We start from the raw sequence: 22153 nt of genomic DNA, 5'->3' as shown, positions 1-22153 counted from the left end.
AGACATATACTGAAATTAGTTGTTATGAGTTTCTGAGCAAATGTGCTATTGAAAAATTTGAAGAAACCACACATTTAGCTGGCCACTGACTCTATAATATGACTTTGTGTGGCACTCATAAATGCATTAAAATATGCAGTTTATCATGACACATACAAGTTTTAATACAATCACTGAATGGTGATGGTGGAATGACACAAAATAGTGAAGCTAATTTATGCAACTCATATGGTACTGTTTGTGTACACATACGCACACACACACACACACACACACACACACATACACACACACACACACACACACACACACACACACACACACACACACAGAGAGAGAGAGAGAGAGAGAGAGAGAGAGAGAGAGAAAGAAGAAGAAGAAGTCAGCTTACGCATACAGGGTGGTTCTGGAGCACTGTCATAATTTGTGTAGTGATTCTGCATGTGAAAATAAACCAAAAAAGTCCTGTGAACATCTGTCCAATTTTTGATTGTTATGGAACAGGAGCAGGTTGAAGACTACACACATCCACGAATGATTAGGAAGCCAAGTGTGAATATTACTTAACAAAATGCTGTGCAGGTGCTGTGGGGGACAGAATGATAATGGACAGATGACTGATTCTTCCTACAAGAGGTGTTCAAAAAAGTCATTCACCCATCTCAATGCACTTGTCAATGCATTGGAGGATATTTTTTGCAGCACATCAATCATCATCTTGGCAGACTTTAATGCATGCAACAGCATTGGTGATGTGAACAACAAGAAACTGGGTTACTTGCCTGGTACAGTGAATCAGTGATCCATAATGTTGCAAATACATCTTCCATTGTTGCTCTAACGTCATGTCTTCCAAAAGTGCAGGTAAGTCGTCTATCAGGAAATGTGTGTATGGTGTGGCTGTCATGTGATTTATCAGGAACACAGGCACCATCAGCAGATCATCAGTCATATCACATCAGGCGTTCACTGAGAACCTAACTTGGGTCTTGTTTCTCTAGGGTCTTGTGGGTTCTCCATCACCCATGTATGGGAACTGAGGGTGTTCATGACACCGTGTTGTGTAAATATAGCCTCATCTGTAAATAAAGTGCACTGCATGACATCTCTAAGTACAGCCAACCATTCACAAAATAGTTGTCTGTTTACTGTGTCACTTGGATGCAGATGATGCACATGGAATGGGTACAAGGCCACAGAATTTAGTGTACACCACACTTGCATTTGTTGAATATCAAGCTAAGGGCTAATGCATCATGTGGTGGGACTCCATTGTACCAAGGCAATAATGTCTTCCCTTTCCTCAACTGACTGGATAGCCTCACACTGGGTATTGTTGCGGATTCACGTAATGTTTGAAAAACCCAGGGAAATACCCTGGCACAGAGGTTCGTCGATCAGGGAAATGTCCCTGGTATTTTGTCACAAACAACATGTCTGCGTATTTTGCTTAGGTGAACATTTGCAGCATGTTGGTATTCACAGACATGGTGGGCTTGATCAATTAAAGAATACTCAAGTACAACATGCACATTTCCTCACAACTGCTCACTCATCCAGCCCACAATAGCACACTGGGTATGTTTAAAGCTGTTGCCTCAGTGCAACTTCACAGTGCTGCCATCTGTTGGAAAACACCCACACCTCACTTAGGATGCAACAGTCATCTGTCCCACCATTATTCTGTCTGCCACGGTGCCTACGCAACATTTCATTAAGTAATAATCACATCTGTTTCATATTCATTCATGGATGTGTATTTTTCAACCCACTCCAATTCCGTAGTGATCAAAAATTGTATACATGTTCAAAGGACTTTTTTGGTTTATTTTCACGTGTGGAATAACCACACAAATCATGTGACATTCGTCCTGCACTCAGACTTCACAGTGTGATTCCTCACATACTAGAAATACAAAAATGTCTGTCACAAAATTTCATCCTGTGCACATTTCTGGCAGTAAATGGATGTTAAATATCGACAATATGGGAACACTGTAATCACATAGCTGTAGTGCTACACAGTTGATACAGTGAATAGAATTTTGTGTTAGCAGAAAGGAGGTTAATGGTTCGATTCTGGTTCAAGACATTTATTTATTTTTATTTCCCAGCTTCATTCTGCCATATAACACTGTAGTATACACCATTTATTAAGCCACACATATGCAACATTTACATAGTACAGTGTTTTGTAATAGTGAACATGACAAAGACATGGTCAAACAAGTTATAAATAGACAGTTGAAACAAATGGCCTGTCATAGGACAGAATAACTACAAAAACATTATCAATTTTGAGATGCTAAAGGTTACTGCACAGTTAAATAACTCAGCATCTACTAGTCATTTGTCCTACATGCCATATGTATGCCCAACTATAACAATTAGCAACCAGTGACAATAATAATTTCCATATTAATGACCGCATGATGCTTACAATAGAATGCATTGTCCTAAGAGCAGATGCTCAAAGCAACCTGCCTGCAAATCCAGACATTGCTATCTGTTGGATAATGCAGCTCTGGACTCTTCAGAACATGGCTGCATTCATAGATCCAAAGCAGAAGGACCATTCGCTATCAGTTCTTCCGCATGTGTTGGTGGAATAGAATACATGTGCTCCTTCAAATGTCCCCACGTGAAGAAATCCAGACGATTTAGGTCAGTGAATGAGGAGGCCATACAATTGGACCTCCTCATCCAAGCCATTTCCTTAAAAATGTTGGGTCTAAATGTCATTACATATTATTTCCAAAGTGTGGAGGTGCACCATAATGTTGGAACCATAACCTCTATCGAACTATGAGGAGGAACATCTTCCTGTGCATCAGCCAGATATCTTGAGAGGAATGGATGATACCTTCATGCAGTCAGTTGGTCAGGTAACAAGTTGGGACCCAAACTCCTATCTCCCAGTATTGTGGCCCAGACATTCATGCCAAAGCAAACTCGATATCCATGGTTGCAGGTGATTTGTCAGTTAATGTTGCACCAATGATAGGCATTTTGCTTGTTGAAGTCACCATCAAGAGTAAATGCTGCTTCAAACAACCAAATTACAGTGTTTAACTAATCATAATTGGTTTCCTGTTGTTGGAACCATTCGCAGAATTGCTTTCACAGATAGTGGTCTGAAGTATGAAGGTGTTACATTAAACAATAACGAAAGGAGTGCAGCACATGTTTATGCAGCATGTTAATGGCTGTGCAGTGTGGGACACACAGCTGCCTTGCAACACTATGTGTACTTCGCTGTATGCTTCCTCAGTAGCTGGAGTACACTGAATCTGTGGTTGACCTCTGTCACATGATTGTGGAAGGAGAGAACCCAAAGATGAAGTTCCAGACAACTAAACATATTTTCATCTGGGTGATGTTGACCAGGATATCTAGCAGTATATTTATGAGTGGCAACACCAGCCCAGTTATAATCTGCAATAAGGGGCAGAAGCATATGTCTGCCATACAGTTTTAGAATAACACAAGAAGAAAATACAATATGTATACAAATGTACGTGGAGCCTTTATGGGCACATTACTCCACTAGCAACTAGTTTCTGCCAGGTGAACAGCACATACAGCATAACCAGGTAATTAGTCACAGCAGACTGTTGCACTTAACACTCATCACCTCTCTTACAACTGTTGTTTTGCGTGATTCATCACAACACTGCTAACTGTGAAATGTTCATTTTTGAATTACACTGTTTACATAATGGTAATGAATGTGATGTTTCCATATTCCCATCGATAATAATAATAAGGACACTGTTTCCCTAATGATAATAGATGTGTGGTCTTTCCATATTCCCATCAATAATAATAATAATAATAATAACAATAATAGTAACACATTGAGATATTTACTAAAAAAAGACCTAGAGGAAGACCACTGACAGATGGGACAGAGATGTAAGGAAGACAGTGGGATTCAATTGGCAACAAGAAGTTCAGCATCGGAAGAACTGGAAGATCTTGCTGTGATGATTTGTTACACGACTCAAAGAGGCCACATCATTAAGTAATAGAACTGGCTGATTTTATATATACATACATTAGTGTTCTTAAGATGGTCACTGAAACATCAGTTTATTTCCCTCTAAACAGTGAAATCATTAGACCACAATTAAGCACATCTTCCAATCGTGAAGGTTAAGAATACAATTTTCATTTGCTACAGTGGTAACAGCAATGTGTTGTTACAAATTATATGCATGTTTATTCATTTAACTAACAACTGTGCAAGTCTAATTTTCTGTGCTTCAACCATTTTCCTGTATTCCATTTCATTTCATAATGTTGGCTGGAAACTATTATTTCTTGATTATTTCTTCTTGATTCACTCGCTTACAAAACAAAATTCTTTTTAGAGTTTTTTGTTCTATTTTCAACTCACTATCCCAGGTTCACACTTGCTGAAACAAGTCAGCACAATGTTTGAATGCTCTGCTAGAATCATAGCCATTGCACCAGAGGAATTGACACTTTTTAGTGCCATAATGAATTGTGTAATATCATTAGAGGCCATATTTTTAGAACTAATGTCTGTCTGTGGTTGATGTAATCTTTGCAAAAGTAAATCTAAAGTCTTTGCATTTGGTTTCTGATTAGTAAGTGCACAATAAAAATGTGAATGTACTGTAAAATGTGGCAGGATCTGCTATTGAAAGAGATCAAATGAAGTTCACAAAAGTTAATGTGTTTGGGCCATTTTATTCTTCAGTCACCAACAAGATGCTCAGCCAAAGCAATACAGTAGATTTATCACAAAGATAAATATTTGTCTTATTCTCAGTTTGTATGTAAAAACCTTATTTTCTGATGTATTAAGTGCTTAAAATTTGTAAAACTTATGTCTGTTGTACAAGAACAGACTGTAAAAAGGACCTATATGTTTTAAGCTTGGTTTAAACACAGTATTGTCACTATAAGTCTGCCATCAGCTTTTGGCATCTTAAATGGGAAGTGAAACGTAACAAGAAACATGAGACATACACAAACAACAATGGAAGTCTTTGTACAAATCACAGCAATAACACAACAAAGATACATTTAGCAATAACAAGACACAACATATGATTTGTATAATACAAAAACAACGTATAGTTTGTACATTTCAAAAATATATATTACAACACAAAAATGTATTGAGCAATTATCTGAACTTGAATCTAAATGACATGTATGTTATTACTACAAAATAACTGCCTATAAGTTACTTACAGAATGACAAAAATATTTTCAAAAAATGCAATGTCATGAAAAATACTGAAATAAAGCAAACAACAGTTCATGAATAGTTTGAGACATAGTGTCATAAGAAACAAGATGCAGAGTACAAGTTTGTAGCTCACAATCCATACTCTGCAAGCATCTTCAGAATGACTGCTAATATATACCTGCATCATAATTTGAACTTTACATAAACCAGTTTTTTGCCATTATATTAACAGCCCTCTTTGATTAAAATTAATGAGTTTCACATACTGACAATAAATTATGCACTGCTGGTCGGCACTAGTATTTGACTACTCCTACACAGCCTCAGTTGTCGCCATAACAGGTACAAGAAGACCAGGCTTAAAGTGGGCAGCCCATACAGCAGAATGAGTTGAAGCACACGAGCACTATACGTCACATGTACAAACAAACTTTGGAAGTCACTGGGTAAATCATCTAGGCCCTGTGAACAACAGTGATGATTATTATGTAACATATGCTTGATAGTTAATTGTAGTACGACGAAAGTAAAATACTAACTGTAGATTCATTCATGTCAATGTATAATAAATATAAAATGAATGAAAATTTAATTATTACTGCAATAAGGGACATTCCATCTCATTAAGCAGTATATATAACAAAAGTGTGTGTGTGTGTGTGTGTGTGTGTGTGTGTGTGTGTGTGTGCGTGTGTAAGTGCTGCTAAAACTACTATTATGGCTATGGGCCAAGATGAGGCCAGTCTATGTTGTGGCTACATTGTAATCTCTAGCACCTGCTTTTTGCTACATACAGCTGTATTGTATCCACTGGAACTGCACAAATAACACAATCATAACATCAGATCTTGTCTGAACTAAAATGCAGCAGTATGACAAACCCCATTCTTCAGGACCCACAATTCTGCCCCATTTAAAATGACTTACATTCTGATACTGCACATTTGGTATTGATGAGGCACATTAAATCTCACTTTCATGTTCCCCCCTTTTCTGATGGTTCTTAATTAATTTAATGCCTTGGCATAATACTGCTTCTAAAACAAAGAATGCTGATGGGCCTACATGCATGTCATTTCCTGGCAACACAATTTAGTAAGGTACCATTAAGCTCCATTGTCAAAAAGAATTAAATTGTAATTACCCTAACAAATTTTTCAAAAGAAGGACAAATTTATTTTTAACAAAAGCTCACTGTTATGATTTCTACTAAACAGTAAGTCTTTCTGTGAACTCTTCTCATTTGTTGACCAACAAAAAATTATTCCAACATGTCCTTTGTTCCTGACTCTGCAGCTACTGCCATTGGTTATGACGGGAAAATTACTCTGCCTTGAGTAGGATACTTCACCCACATGATTATGCAAATAAATATAATTTCACAACTTCTGGTTCTAACCTTATTACTTTGCTGTGGTAGTTATTGAATAACAGCATTCTTGGATCTCCAATGCAACATATTTATTTACTTTACAGTACAAGACATGTTTCAGATTCTGCACTCATTTCTAGCCTTCTAGCATGCAGTGGTGAGAATATAAATCATACCACTTCAGTTAATGAAGTGAGGGAGATAAATTTAACATAAATGTATCTACATTTTTTCAGCCATCTCACAGGCAAATAAGCAATGTAATATTATTTGTGAAATTTTCAAGATCTCATTTAACCTGGAAACCATCAGGTTGCTGTACTCATCAGTTACTTCATCTTGTGTTATTTTTCATTGTGAACATTACCAGTGGAAAAATTGAAAAATTTGCTGCCAGAAGAGTAACAAATATTTTGATGCCCCTGGTTTGACTTCTTTAGTTGTTGCTAAGGGAATGAGATCAATATTGTGGGTGATGATGAAGACAGAAGACTGTGCTGGAACAGCATGCAAGGACTACAAGTGTATATAATCCTAGAAAGAATTGAAATATGGCTGTATCTAGTGCAGCAAACAAAATGAGTCCACTCAGTTACTTGTGTCACATACTTTGGCACATTCAAATGTTTAATAGACAATTTCTTCATTAAAGGTCGAATACAGACATTGTATATGCTACAGGTACCACATATTAGTTAATCATCTGGCTCAAGTGAAAAGTCAAGCATTAGAATACAATCTCCTACACAGACACATGTCAAAGCTACTGTTTGCTATTGAAGTTTAATTTATTCACAGACTGTACTCCATATACCACATCAGGAAGGGGATCCTTCATGGATGTGGAAGAAGTCAAGTTATACATTAACAGGCATAAGCAGCCACTGCAGATAACTTCTGTGCACTATACTAACAACTAGTTACAATTAATGTCAATATCCCCACATTCACATGAAAGGAGGAACATCAAGGTTGAATAGCTACTTTCTCTAACTGCAACTTGTTGTCCCTCACTTCCATCCACTCTTCATCCCATTAATACTCCTATTTTTCTAACAGCTATGGATGTGTATGACATGTACAGTGTGATTCCACAGCTCTACCATGTGCAGAGGTAAGAACATATCACTAAGGCCAGTCATTCTAACTGCCCCAAAGCAAACTATGGAAGGACAATATGACTGCCACAGAGTGGAACAAAGACAGTGCACATCATGGAACCTGCCAAAGTGGACCAGCCATCTGCCACTGGAATCTGCTATCATTGCAGTGTCTCCCTCAAACTTTAGCACTGCTGTTTCACTCTCTTGCATCTCATGGGCTTTGACTCCACCCACAGCACTCACCAGCAGGTGATTAATTTGGAAGCATTACCAGGGCTCATAAGAAGTATACTTGCCTGACAGACTCTAACTCCTCACCCACAGTGTTACTAATGACTGGTGATGGATTTAAATAGCTGCCTGAATATTCCCAAGAATATTTATTGTCTAGAACTACTGCATTATTTAATACATAATGTGATGTTTTCTTGGTGATAATGATGATGATGATGATTTATGGCTGATGGCACTAAACAGCAAGGTCTTAGTGCTCACGTTTTCTTGATAGAAGGATCCATTTTTATATGCATATACATCTAGCATAAAATAAGCTAGTTGTCCCTGGATGGATGTTTATCAGTTGCATTAGGTCACAGCAAATTGGTGAAGAGGATTTGAGAACTTTTTTTGCAGAAAGTAAGCCTACAGTATGCAGTGGCATAAAATTTGAAACTACAGCAGTTGTTTCAACACCTGCATGAATAGCAGCAGTTGACTTGTCCCAGGTTAGCCCCACCCACCTCATTGCAGCCCACACTTGCGCCATCTCAATATCTGATTGAAACCATGAAGACTGGAGTTCATACATAGTATGTCTGTGCAATTAATTGGGGCAGGAAATATCACTTACTCTGGAATATCACTAGCTGGCCCTCAAACAGCAACAGTAGTGGGGGGTGCAGGTAATTGGGTAAGTACATGTGTGTATTTTATTTTTTACATATTTCTTGTGCATTTTCTCAAGTGTTTCGGCAGATATCTGGAATTTATTTTTTGCATTCTGTAGCTGAACTCAGTCCAAATGAATAGTGCTCAACACACCTTTCATGAGACAACTAGTATTGATGGAAAGTATCAGTTTCTTTCCTGTTACAAACAAAGTGCTTATTGAAGCAGAATTATGTGTGCCTATTTGATAGAGCAGTTCCAAATTAGTCTACTGTGATATTTGTTTCATCAGTGTGCCTTAACAGGGACTCTAAAACTCAAAGAATAAAGAGCACTCCAGCAGTGACAGCAATGTCCTGGCCAGCAGTGATGGCTACCACCAAGCATGTAGCACTGCTCTGTTGGTGCTGGAGTACTGTTTATTCTTAGTGTTTTACTCTCTCTCTCTCTTAATACATATCAATAAGATGAGTACTGGACCAGACTAATTTGGGACTGCTCTATTGAATGGCCACATAAAATTCTGATTTAAAAATAATTTTGTTTGCAGTGGGAAACAAACTGATGCTTTCTGTTGACACTGGGTGTCCCATGAAAGCTGGTATGAGCAGTAACTGTTTGGCCTGAGTCCAGCTACATAATGAAGAAGCATAATTGCAAGTATCCACCAAATCATGTGAGAAAATGAGCTTCCATGAATTAATCCTGCAAAGCATGATATGAGAGCACTGCTTGAGTTACTTTTAAACAGCTTATTTGAAAGCATTCTGAAGTATTACAGGAAAATGAACAAGTTTGAAACATCTTAATACACATAGTTTGTTTCATATGTGTGACAGTGTCCTAAATGATATTTATAAAGCATTGTTGTTGTTGTGGTCTTCAGTCCTGAGACTGGTTTGATGCAGCTCTCCATGCTACTCTATCCTGTGCAAGGTTCTTCATCTCCCAGTACCTATTGCAACCTACATCCTTCTGAATCTGCATAGTGTATTCATCTCTTGGTCTCCCTCTACGATTTTTACCCTCCACACTGCCCTCCAATACTAAATGGGTGATCCTTTGATGCCTCAGAACATGTCCTATCAACCGATCCCTTCTTCTGGTCAAGTTGTGCCACAAATTTCTCTTCTCCCCAATCCCATTCAGTACCTCCTCATTAGTTATGTGATCTACCCATCTAACCTTCAGTATTCTTCTGTAGCACCACATTTCAAAAGCTTTTATTCTCTTCTTGTCTAAACTATTTATCGTCCATGTTTCACATCCATACATGGCTACACTCCATACAAATACTTTCAGAAACGACTTCCTGACACTTAAACCAATACTCGATGTTAACAAATTTCTCTTGTTCAGAAACGCTTTCCTTGCCATTCCCAGTCTACATTTTATATCCTCTCTACTTCGACCATCATCAGTTATTTTGCTCCCCAAATAACAAAACTCCTTTACTACTTTGTGTTTCATTTCCTAATCTAATTCCCTCAGTATCACCTGACTTAATTCGACTACATTCCATTATCCTCGTTTTGCTTTTGTTGATGTTCATCCTATATCCTCCCTTCAAGACACTATCCATTCCATTCAACTTCCAAGTCCTTTGCTGTCTCTGACAGAATTACAATGTCATTGGCAAACCTCAAAGTTTTTATTTCTTCTCCATGGATTTTAATACCTACTCCGACCTTTCTTTTGTTTCATTCACTGCTTGCTCAATACACAGGTTGAATAACATTGGGAAGAGTCTACAACCCTGTCTCACTCCCTTCCCAACCACTGCTTCCCTTTCGTGTCCCTCGACTCTTATAACTGCCATCTGGTTTCTGTACAAATTGTAAATAACCTTTCGCTCCCTGTATTTTACCCCTGCCACCTTTAGAATTTGAAAGAGAGTATTCCAGTCAACATTGTCAAATGCTTTCTCTAAGTCTACAAATGCTAGAAATGTAGGTTTGCCTTTCCTTAATCTAGCTTCTAAGATAAGTCATAGGGTCAGTGTTGCCTCATGTGTTCCAGTATTTCTACGGAATCCAAACTGATCTTCCCCGATGTCGGCTTCTACTAGTTTTTCCATTCATCTGTAAAGAATTCGTGTTAGTAGTATTTTGCAGCTGTGGCTTATTAAACTGATTGTTTGGTAATTTTCAAATCTGTCAACACCTGCTTTCTTTGGGATTGAAATTATTATATTCTTCTTGAAGTCTGAGGGTATTTCACCTGTCTCATGCGTCTTCCTCACCAGATGGTAGAGTTTTGTCAGGACTGGCTCTCCCAAGGCTGTCAATAGTTCTAATGGAATGTTGTCTACTCCCAGTGCATTAATGAAAACATTAATATTTTCAGCCCTTTTATCTCTATTCAACACAATCCAATCAAAATATTATAAACATAATTTGCATTCAAGTAAAACCAACAATTTGTGATGGGTCCAAAATACTATTTTGATCCACTGAATCATACCAAAAATTGCTCTTCAGTGACTTTTGGAATTGTAGAAAGATACATTTGATTTGTTAGATATTTTGTAATTATGATATATGGCTTATTTGATGCCATAGGAATGATGTCATGAGCCGTCACATTAATCCATCATAGATGAATGTGGCCAGTTACAGACAGTTCTAGAGACTGTTCAGTTTGTTATGACAGTTAGTAGCACACTGATTCTGATGATTTAATTCTATTAAATCATATAATGGCAACACTGACCATACCTGACAGAAGTGTACTAATAAAGGTTGGGCAAAATAAAAGTGACACAGAAAATATTTGTAGGACTCATCAGGAACTGATCCCTGTTAATGAACAGGTGAACTGATGATAAAATATTCTGTCGTGCATGACTTAATGCATCCAGAAGAACTCACCTGCTGAGTTCTGCTGGTGGTTTCTGATTGAAGTGACACCATGACTTTTTGACAGCTAGTCTTTCATTTCATCAGATGAGTCTTGATTCAGCCAGTCAGGCTATGTAAAGTCACAGAACATGTGCCATTGTGTATCATAAAATCCCATCAGTAATTTGAAGAGCATTTGCATAATCTCAGGATTGGTGTTTGGTATGCAATTCTGGTGTTCCCATCATAACACAGTTCTTTCACTGAGCTGTTAATGCTAACTGGTATCCCCAGAAGCTATTTAATCCAAATGTAGATCAACTCACGGATTATGAACATTTCTATGGATATTTTCAGCAGGACATAGCAACAACCAAACCTGCCTTGACAACACTGTCATGAGTGCATGAAGTGTTCAGTGAGGATGAGACAATGAGCAGAGACAGTGCTATCTCCTGGCTACCTTGACTGCCTGATCTCTCTCCCTGTGATTCTTACCAGTGGGGCAGACTGAAAGGTCAGGTGTATTCAATTAATCCTCACATACTGGTAGAGCTACAGCAGAACATTGAAAATGTTTTTGCTGCCATCCCTCAGGCAAGGCTCCTATGTTTATTTCACCATTTGATAAATTTAACACTGTGCTGTATCAATGTCAGTGGTGGCCATTTCCAGACTCATCTGTGAAGTTCATTAACAAGGGTTATTTCTACATCTATCTCATTGTAAATATTTTGCAGGCCACTATTACTTGGACTAATGGCCTTGCAGCAGTGGTAACACTGGTTCCCATCAGATCAGCGAAGTTAAGCGCTGTTGGGCTGGGCTAGCACTTGGATGGGTGACCATCCAGTCTGCTGAGCGCTGTTGGCAAGTGGGGTGCACTCAACCCTTGTACGGCAAACTGAGGAGCTCCTTGATTGAGAAGTAGCAGCTCTAGTCTTGAAAATTGACATACGGCCGGGAGAGCGGTTTGCTGACCTAATGCCCCTCCATATTAAATTAGATTAGGTTTACTTTCACTCCAATTGCTTCATAGTGAGGAGGTCCTCCAGGATGTAGAACATGCCAGAAATACAATAGTACATGACAAATATATACAACTGAAACAAATAAGCACAGGTCCCAAGTGGAATGATCATTTTTTAATGAACACTATATGAAAGAATCATTTTACAAACACTAATGCACTGAATTTAAAATAAAAAAAAGTTTTTTATTTATTTATAAGGTAATAAACATGTAATAGAACTACTACAATACTTATTTACAATGAACACATTGCTGCACTGAAATGGTGCACACACACACACACACACACACACACACACACACACACACACACACACACACACACACACACACACAAATCAGTTGGTTCTACTGAGAAATTCATCAATGGACTAGAAGGAGTTGGCCACCAATAAATCCTTTAGACTTCTCTTAAAATGAATTTCACTGATTGTTAAGCTTTTTATGGCTGCTGGCAAGTTATTGAAAATATGTGTCCCTGAATAATGCACACCTTTTTGTACAAGAGCAAGTGACTTTAAATCCTTGTGAAGATTATTCTTATTTCTAGTATTGATTCCATGAATTAAGCTGTTGCTTTGAAAAAGTGATATATTTTTAATGACAAATTGCATTAAGGAATAAATATATTGAGAGGCAGTAGTTAGTATCCTTAGTCCCCTAAACAGGCTTTTGCAGGATGTTCTTGAGTTCACACCACATATAATAACTCTTACTGCTCGTTTTTGTGCCCAGAAAACTTTAGCTTGGCTTGATGAATTACCCCAAAAAATAATCTCATATGACATTATGGAATGAAAGTAAGCATAGTATGCCAGCTTTTTCATTTTTATATCCCCTATGTCTGACACAATTTGCATTGCAAATAGAGATTTGTTAAGATGGTTCAGCAGTTATGGTGTGCTCCTCCCAGTTGAATTTATTATCAAGCTGTAATCCCAAGAATTTAACACTGTCCACTTCTTCTATCTGCTTGCCATCGTATGCCAGGCATATACTTGTGGGACACCGCTTACAAGTTCTGAACTGCATTTAGTGTGTTTTTTCAAAGTTTAGTGACAAAGAATTGGCTAGAAACCACTGATTAATGTCCACAAATATTGTATTAGCCAATCTTTCTAAAACTACACTTGATTTGCTATTTTTTGCAATGTTTGTATCATCAGCAAACAAAACGAATCTGCATCCGGTGATGCCTGTGGGCTGAGGATAACACAGTGGCTGGTTGGTACCATTGGGCCTTCATGGCCTGTTCAGATGGAGTTTAGTTTTATTATTACTTGGTTCATGCTGTATGTCTTTATCGGTACTGAATGATAATGAACAAATAATATGGGAAGTTCTTGTTTGTTTTTCAGTCACTTAAAATCTGCTTAAGCTTTATGTGACAACATGGCCATGAAACCTTTGACAAACCACTGCCCAAAAGGTCAAGTTCCATTTTCTGGCCTGACTGACAACCATGTCATCCTCTGCCAGTGGCATTATTGGACGCGGTATGGAGGGGAATATGATCGGCACGGCGCTCTCCTGGTTACTGATGGGTTTCTTGACCTTGGAACTACTACTAATTGGTTGAGTAGATCCTCAGTTGGTTTTTTAAAGTTGAGTGCACCATGTACCAATCTTCCCACCAAGGAAAACCCTGGCAGTATCAATAATTGAACCAAGTCCTCCACAGGGCAGTCAGTTGTGCTGATCACTCAGCTATGGAGCATAAAAAAACCCACAAGAACTGTGGATATGACAATCTACTGGGGCTTGATGTTATAAAAAAACAACAACCATGCATTGGTAGAGCTCAAGATTACTGAACAACCTGTACTGTCATACTTACCATGGGCCACCAAATTTCAAGACATCAGTCAGTATTGAAAATTAACTTATGTGGTGGGTAACTGTGACAAATTGTATAAAGATATCGTCATATGAGACAGGCTGGTTCAGGACATCTCCATTTAGCAGATCCAAACTGACATCCTCAAATTACCAGTCTCAGTGGGGAGCAATGCCAGTCATTGTGCAAGCTTTCAAAATGACAAAGTGAGCCTGGATGTTGACCCTGTTGCCTGCAGACTATGCCTTTACAGCATCAGGCTCTCCTCATCCTCACCAGGCACCACAGGCCAGCTCGACCCACAAGCATCATCAGGAGTTTCCTTCCTGCCCTACCCTGCACATTTCTACCACCATGACCACAAAACTTTCATCCAATACTGGGCATCTTTTACAACTTGTGAATGGCCAGGTATTTAACCTGTTTGCTCCAGCACCAGCAGTAGAAAGGCCTCCATCACTGGTGCAAGTTGATGTCATCCAGATGACACAAGATGGGCTCTTTGTGGATGGATATGGGTGCACATACACATCAGTTGTCACAATAATCACAGGGAGACATATAAACAACTAAGCTCCATCCCTCTCCTACCTTGTACCATTTCATTGGTAGAATACAGATGAGCAGTTCCAGGTGTTGGTGTGTGGTATGCTTTAGCCACATACAAAGCTGTCACACTTCATTTATGGTTCTTTGTAGTCCATCAACACAATGGCCTTAATATCTTTGTCATGGTTCCTTTAATGCATTTGACTATTCCATTGCCAATCTTCCAGTAATGGCATTATAAATTTAAAAAAAATAATAGTATCTGTGCTAGCTATTTTCTACCTTTTGTGTAATATTGCAAAATTGTTTAAATTATTTGGATGATCTATTTGTTACAGAAACAGACCAAGAGAACTATTTATGCAATCTGTGCTGAGTGCTCACTCAGCTACAACAGTTGGGTCTGTGTTGCAATTCACAGAAGAGCGCATTTTTCTGCCATGATGATGAATATGTATGGTATTTCATGGGCAAGGACAGTGTGTGGGCAGCAGAGATGCACACTAAAGTTATTCACAACCTTACCACACCATAGAGTCTGATATGCATGTATACAGATGTCAGTAATATCATGCACACAAGATATGAAAAGGGAGTACATTGACAGAGCTATCATTTGTACTCAGGTGATTCATGTGGAAAGGTTTCTAATGTTATTGTGGCTGCATGACAGGAATTAACAGACTTTGAATGCAGAATGTTAATTGGAGCTAAACACTTGGGACATTACATTTCGGAAATCATTAGAAAATTTAGTATTCTGTGATCCACAGTGTCAAGGGTATGCCTAGAATACCACATTTCAGGTGCCACCTTTCATTATGGACAGAGCAGTGGCCGATAGCCTTCAAGTAATTATTGAGAGCAGTGGTATTTGTGTAGATGTGTCATTGCTAACAAACAAGCAGCAATTTGTGAAACAACCTCAGAAATCAATACGGGATGTATGACAAATACATCCATTAGGAGAGTGCATTGAAATTTGGTGTTAATGGGCTATGGCAGCAGATGACTGATGTGAGTGCCTTTGCTAACAGCACATTGCCTGCAGCACCTCTCTTAGGCTCGTGCCTATATTGGTTGGAACCTGGATCACTGGAAAAGTGTGACCTGGTCAGATGAGTCCTGATTTCAGTTGGTAAAACCTGATGGTAGGGTTCGAGTTTGGAGCAGACCCAAGGGGTCAAAAAGGCACTGTGCATGCTGGTGGGGGCTCCATAACAGTGCAAGCTGTGTTTACATGGAATGGACTAGGTCATGTTGTTCAATTGAACTTATCATTGACAGTAAATGGTTATGTCTGGCTACTTGGAGGCCATTTGCAGCCATTCATTGACTTCATTTTCCCAAACACCAACGGAATTTTTGTGGGTGACAATGCGTCATGTCACAGACCAAAATTGTTCATGATTGGTTTGAAGAACATTCTGGAGAATTCAAGTGAATGATTTGCTCAACATGCATACAACCATACATTTATGGGACAAAATCAAGAGGTCAGTTCATGCCCAAAATCCTGGACCAGTTACACTTTCACTTGCTAGAGGCAGCATGGCTCAATATTTCTGCAGCAGAGCTCCAGTGGCTTGTTGAGTCCATGCTGTGTCAAGGTGCTGCACTACACTGAGAAAAACACGATACAACACCATATTAGGAGGTATCCCATGAGTTTTGCCACCTCAGTGTAGTTTTCAGCACCACAGAAAGATTTCTGCAAAGTTGGCAATCTTTTTAAATGTATTTCAGAATATGAACATGCTTTTTGCATGTAAATGTATATCTATATTCTGGAAGTCACCTTATGGTGTATATCGGGGGTACTTTGTGTACCACTGTCACTTCCCCCTTTTCCTGTTCCAGTTGTGTATGGTTCATGGAAAGAACAATTGCTGGTGAGACTCCATGTGACATCAAATCTTTTTAATTTTATCTTCACAGACTTTTTGTGGGGTATATGTAGGAGAAAGCAACACATTGGTTGACTCTTCTAGGAATGTGCACTCTTGGAATTTTAACAGTAGACCCTATCATGATGCCAAATGCCTCTCTTGTTGTGTATGCCATTGGAGTTGATTGAGCTTCTCCAAGGTATTTTTGCACTAACTAAATGAGCCTGTAATGAAATGTGCTGCTCTCCTTGAGATCTTCTCTATTTCCTCTATCAATCCTATCTGGCGCATATCTCAGAATGATGAGGAGTATTCAAGATTGCTGGAATGAATGTTTTGTACGCTACTTGCTTTGTTGATGGGTTACATTCCCTAATGATTCTACCAATGATTCCCAGTTTGGTACCTACTTTACCCAAAATTAATTTTTGTATGGCTGCTCCATTTCAAATCACACCATGTGCATACTCCTAGATTTTTCCTGGAATTACTGCTTCCAGTGTTTGTTCTGCAGTCTTGTAATCATACAGTAAAGGAGCTTTCTGTTTATGTATTCCCAATACATTACATTTGTTTATGTTGAGAGTCAAGTGCAATTCACTGCAGTAAGTGTCAATCCTTTGCAGGTTTTCTTGCATTTCACAATAATTTTATAGGATTTCAAGTTCTCTGTGTACAACAGCATCATCCATGAAAAGCCTGATGGAACTTCTGATGTTATCTACTAAATCATTTACATATATCTTGAAAAGTAATGGTCTTATTACATGGTCTTGGGGGGCACACTCAAAGTTACTTTAATTTCTGAAGATCTCTCTCTGTTCAAAATGAAGGCTGTGCTCTGTTTGCTAAAAATTCTTCAGTCCAGTCACACAGTTAGTCTGATATTTTGTATTCTTATATTTTCTTCATTAGGTAGCAGTACAGAGCTGTCAAATGCCTTCTGGAGGTCAAGGAACACAGCATCTACTGCTTTCTGGGCATATGGATGAAGAGAGTGGAATGGGTTTCACATTACTATCATTTCTGGAACCAACAATGATTCCTACACAGGAGATTTTCAGTCTTCAGAAATTTCATAATGAATGAGTGGAACATATTTAAAAATTGGGCAACAAACTGACGTCAAGATATAGGTCTACAATTTTGTGCATGGTCTGATAACCCTTCTTGAAAATGGGAATGGTCAGTGCTTTTTTGCAGTCATTAGGAATGCTTCACTCCTCTCTTTGTCATTTATATTGATGTGTGCCATTCCGTTATTCACACAGTTATTTAAAAGAGGTAGTGCACTTTTTCTGCTCTGAGATGTTTTTTGATTTAAGCATCTCACATAATCCTATTCACCCTTGTTCTTGCAACTTATGTGTTTCAGAATGGGTTTGGCTTGCAGCTATCTCATTGTGCATTAGATAGACCAGAGTGCCAAATTATTTATGTATGAAAAACTCCATCAATGATTCAGACTAACTAATCACAAATAGAGAAGGATGTCCTATCTAGAATTTTCAGCTTTCAAAAACTCCGTGAATATGAGTCTGGCACTTCATTTAAATTAGTTACTGATCATAAAACTCTTCTCACAATCTTTGCCCTTGACTAAAGCATTTAATTGTGCGCTGGAATATCTTTCTCAGTAGCTATCAATGTAAAATTTCATCTCAATCCACAGTACACCATGCCAATGCAGCTTGTGATTCCTAGTGGGACCAAATGAAGCCTTTGACTCTTCTCCACAATCTGTTCTCATACTGAGTGCAAATCACCAAATAGTCCCCACAGAAAACTGACTGAAAGCTTTGTAAGTAGTGGAAGCAATGGCTGAAGATAAACTTCTACAAAAAATCTGGTCTGTAGGACTCCAATGAAAATAATTGGACACCAAAAGCCTGTTCCCCTTAGATGCCGTCATTTTTGTGTATGTCAAAGAGTTCTCCTCTTCTCTGCAGTGACTGAACATAACCACACAGACAATCCATAGGCCCTCCAATTGGCAGTCTTAACACTACTCCATTGGGGTCATTGGGGAATCATCAGAACCGAATATGTACTATTGCTGTTATGTGTACTGGCACGATATGAACAAGTACACTGTCAGTACGATCACACATTGCAAGGCTCATATTTCATCATAGTCATCACCCCATCAACAGTTTCAGTTCTAGTCATCAACACAGGACCCTGGAGAATGCCTGTAAGTGGACTTTATGGGGCTATTCCAGTGGTGTATACGGGTGGTAACAACACATGCAAAGTCACACTAGCCAAATGCGGTCAGAATATTCTCCACTGCAGGTATTGGCACATGCAGGGTGAGTCACTAACTATTGCCACCTAGAATAACTCTGGAAGTATGATAGTAGCTGAAAAGTTTGTGGGGCAAATGTTGCAAGGGACAATGAGGGCCATAATATTTTACTGTTACTAGGAGGAGTCACTTCAGAGATACGAAAGTCAATTTTGTTTTTTCAAATGGGATGCTATAGTGTAGTACTTATTTTCTGATAGCATCTATCATGATGAATCCAATGATGTGTAACAGTAAGGCCTTTGATGGTCAACATAGGTCACAAAGGTGGCATGGACATCCATTCACAGAAGGTGTTTGACATGATGACAATTGGTATCAATGCAGTGCTGAAATCTTCTTATCATGGATTGAGTGGTATTCCTTATCACTTTGGCACTTATCAAAGCACATGCTCTGACAATTCTCTTTCATATATTGTGCAAATAGTAAATATTCACCAAATACGGTGTAGCCATCTAATGTGCCATTGACATGAAAACACCATTCGACGGTTTTGCAATACAAACTAATGGGAACGGTAAGACTAGTCTTGTTCACCAGACTTGATGCCTCTGGATTTTTTCTTGTGGGGATTCATAAAAGACATTGTTTATAGAGATGTTCCAAGTACACCTGAAGATATAGACTATAAAGACAAAAAAGGTTCAAAAAAGGTTCAAAAAAGGTCCACATGTTGTGGGAAGCAAATTGTACAACAGTGCTAACAATCTCCTTAATAATCTATCATACAACACCCAAGGAGGTGAAGAGTCCAGCCAAGTCACTCCATGGGTGCCAACCATGCCCAATCATAGACAGTGCTTGGCTTACTCCAGCAAGACAGCCAGCAACTATCACTGACTGCCCAGCATTATTTCCAACCTAAAAATCCAGTTCTTGTATGCTGCTCTGGCTGCCATACCTGCTGGGTAACTTGCACCAGTATTGAGCTCCAAGATGCAGTTTTGGCCACTGTGGATACTGAGGTAGGAAACATCCAAAATCACATGAACCAAGAGCCACCGCTGCTGCCAGCAACAGGAAGGGACATGAGTTCTGCACCACTGTTACAAGCAGCAATAATATTACCACTAGCAATGACAACCAGCTGTGAAACAAACTATAGAAGAGTGATATAATCAGTTGCTGAATGGAACTAAGGCACTTCACATCAGACAGTCCTACACAGCAGTCAGTATTGTAGTTTATTCAAATTACCTCTGAGAGATTGCAAATTGATGTAAAAAAACTGTATTGGTACAGAAAGGGATTTTGAGTTAATTGGACCTCAAATGTTTAGTTATTTTCACTGGGTCTTCTTTACTACCAAAAGATCAAGTTTGATTTGACTAAGCCAAACATGAGTTAAGGGAACAGTGCTGAGAATTTCTCTGCCACGTTTTAGAGCCTCAGGGTTTATGTGTTACTTCACTACATTGACCTATTCTGCTTTGCAGCATATTGAAATGAGTATTTTCTTGATTAATACAGACTAGTTGGAAATAATACAGTCATTCGTATTGAACAGTTCATTTATAGTTTTTTATATGTGAGGTATCATGTGATTCTGTCTATCTGTTTCAGTTTTATCACAATTCAATGTTATGTAATAGATGTGTGGCAGTCATCGACCACCGGAATAGAGCAGAGTGGTATCTCTGTGCACTGACACGCTCTTAGGACGCGGGTCTTGGCGTGCGCCTTTGTGCAGTGGTTTTTGCATTTCAACCGGTGACACTTGCAAGGCTTGTTTATGTGTGTATATGTGTAACTGTGCAGTTAGAATAAATACGAGTTTCATACAAGTGGTGTTCAGGTTATTACAGCAGCTAAGCGATGCGATTCCCATAGTGGTGACCCTGGACTTCTTCGATACGACCACAGTACGCGCGTTTTTCACCTTTCCTCCTGCCACCGTTACCCGATGATGAACCACCACGTGATTTGTGACCCAGAGCTCACCATGAGTTTGCCTACAATTTCATTCATGGACGAATTACCAGTAATTCAGCCATCAATGGCTCCGTCTACATTGTTAAACCCGTGTGCACAACATAACCCCACTAGTACAGTTCACGCACCATGGCCCACACATGTTGCAGTGTATCCAAATGCGTGGCAGTTTCCGGACTTCATACTGCAGGTGAAACAAGAACTTCCCTCACCACAGTGCTCAGCAACATCCCATATGAATATGTTACAAACCAGCCCGACACACAACCACGTGATTTGTGACCCGGAGCTCACCATGAGTTTGCCTACAATTTCATTCATGGACGAATTACCAGTAATTCAGCCATCAACAGCTCCGTCTACAGTGTTAAACCCGTGTGAACAACATAACCCCACTAGTACAGTTCACGCACCATGGCCCACACATGTTGCAGTGTATCCAAACGCGTGGCAGTTTCCGGACTTCATACTGCAGGTGAAACAAGAACTTCCCTAACCACAGTGCTCAGAAACATCCCATATGAATATGTTACATACCAGCCCGACACACAACCACATGATTTGTGACCCGGAGCTCACCATGAGTTTGCCTACAATTTCATTCATGGACGAATTACCAGTAATTCAGCCATCAACAGCTCCGTCTACAGTGTTAAACCCGTGTGCACAACATAACCCCACTAGTACAGTTCACGCACCATGGCCCACACATGTTGCAGTGTATCCAAATGCGTGGCAGTTTCCGGACTTCATACTGCGGGTGAAACAAGAACTTCCCTCACCACAGTGCTCAGCAACATCCCATATGAATATGTTACATACCAGCCCGACACACAACCACGTGATTTGTGACCCGGAGCTCACCATGAGTTTGCCTACAATTTCATTCATGGACGAATTACCAGTAATTCAGCCATCAACAGCTCCGTCTACAGTGTTAAACCCGTGTGCACAACATAACCCCACTAGTACAGTTCACGCACCATGGCCCACACATGTTGCAGTGTATCCAAACGCGTGGCAGTTTCCGGACTTCATACTGCAGGTGAAACAAGAACTTCCCTCACCACAGTGCTCAGCAACATCCCATATGAATATGTTACATACCAGCCCGACACACAACCACATGATTTGTGACCCGGAGCTCACCATGAGTTTGCCTACAATTTCATTCAT

At 39.2% G+C, this 22153-nt stretch overlaps 1 protein-coding gene across 1 annotated transcript in view; it reads right to left on the bottom strand.

Moving 5' to 3' along the window:
• Positions 1-4696: 4696 nt before the first annotated feature.
• LOC124711197 (lysosome membrane protein 2-like) overlaps positions 4697-22153 on the bottom strand; it is a 222793-nt gene continuing 205336 nt past the window's right edge. The window contains exon 10 of the mRNA XM_047241127.1: positions 4697-5686. Coding sequence (XP_047097083.1) covers positions 5501-5686 — 186 coding nt within the window. The 3' untranslated portion in view covers positions 4697-5500. The remainder of the gene's footprint in view (positions 5687-22153) is intronic.

This window comes from Schistocerca piceifrons, chromosome 8, assembly GCF_021461385.2.
Source record: "Schistocerca piceifrons isolate TAMUIC-IGC-003096 chromosome 8, iqSchPice1.1, whole genome shotgun sequence".
NCBI lineage: Eukaryota > Metazoa > Arthropoda > Insecta > Orthoptera > Acrididae > Schistocerca > Schistocerca piceifrons.
This window is presented reverse-complemented; position numbering and strand designations above follow the sequence as displayed.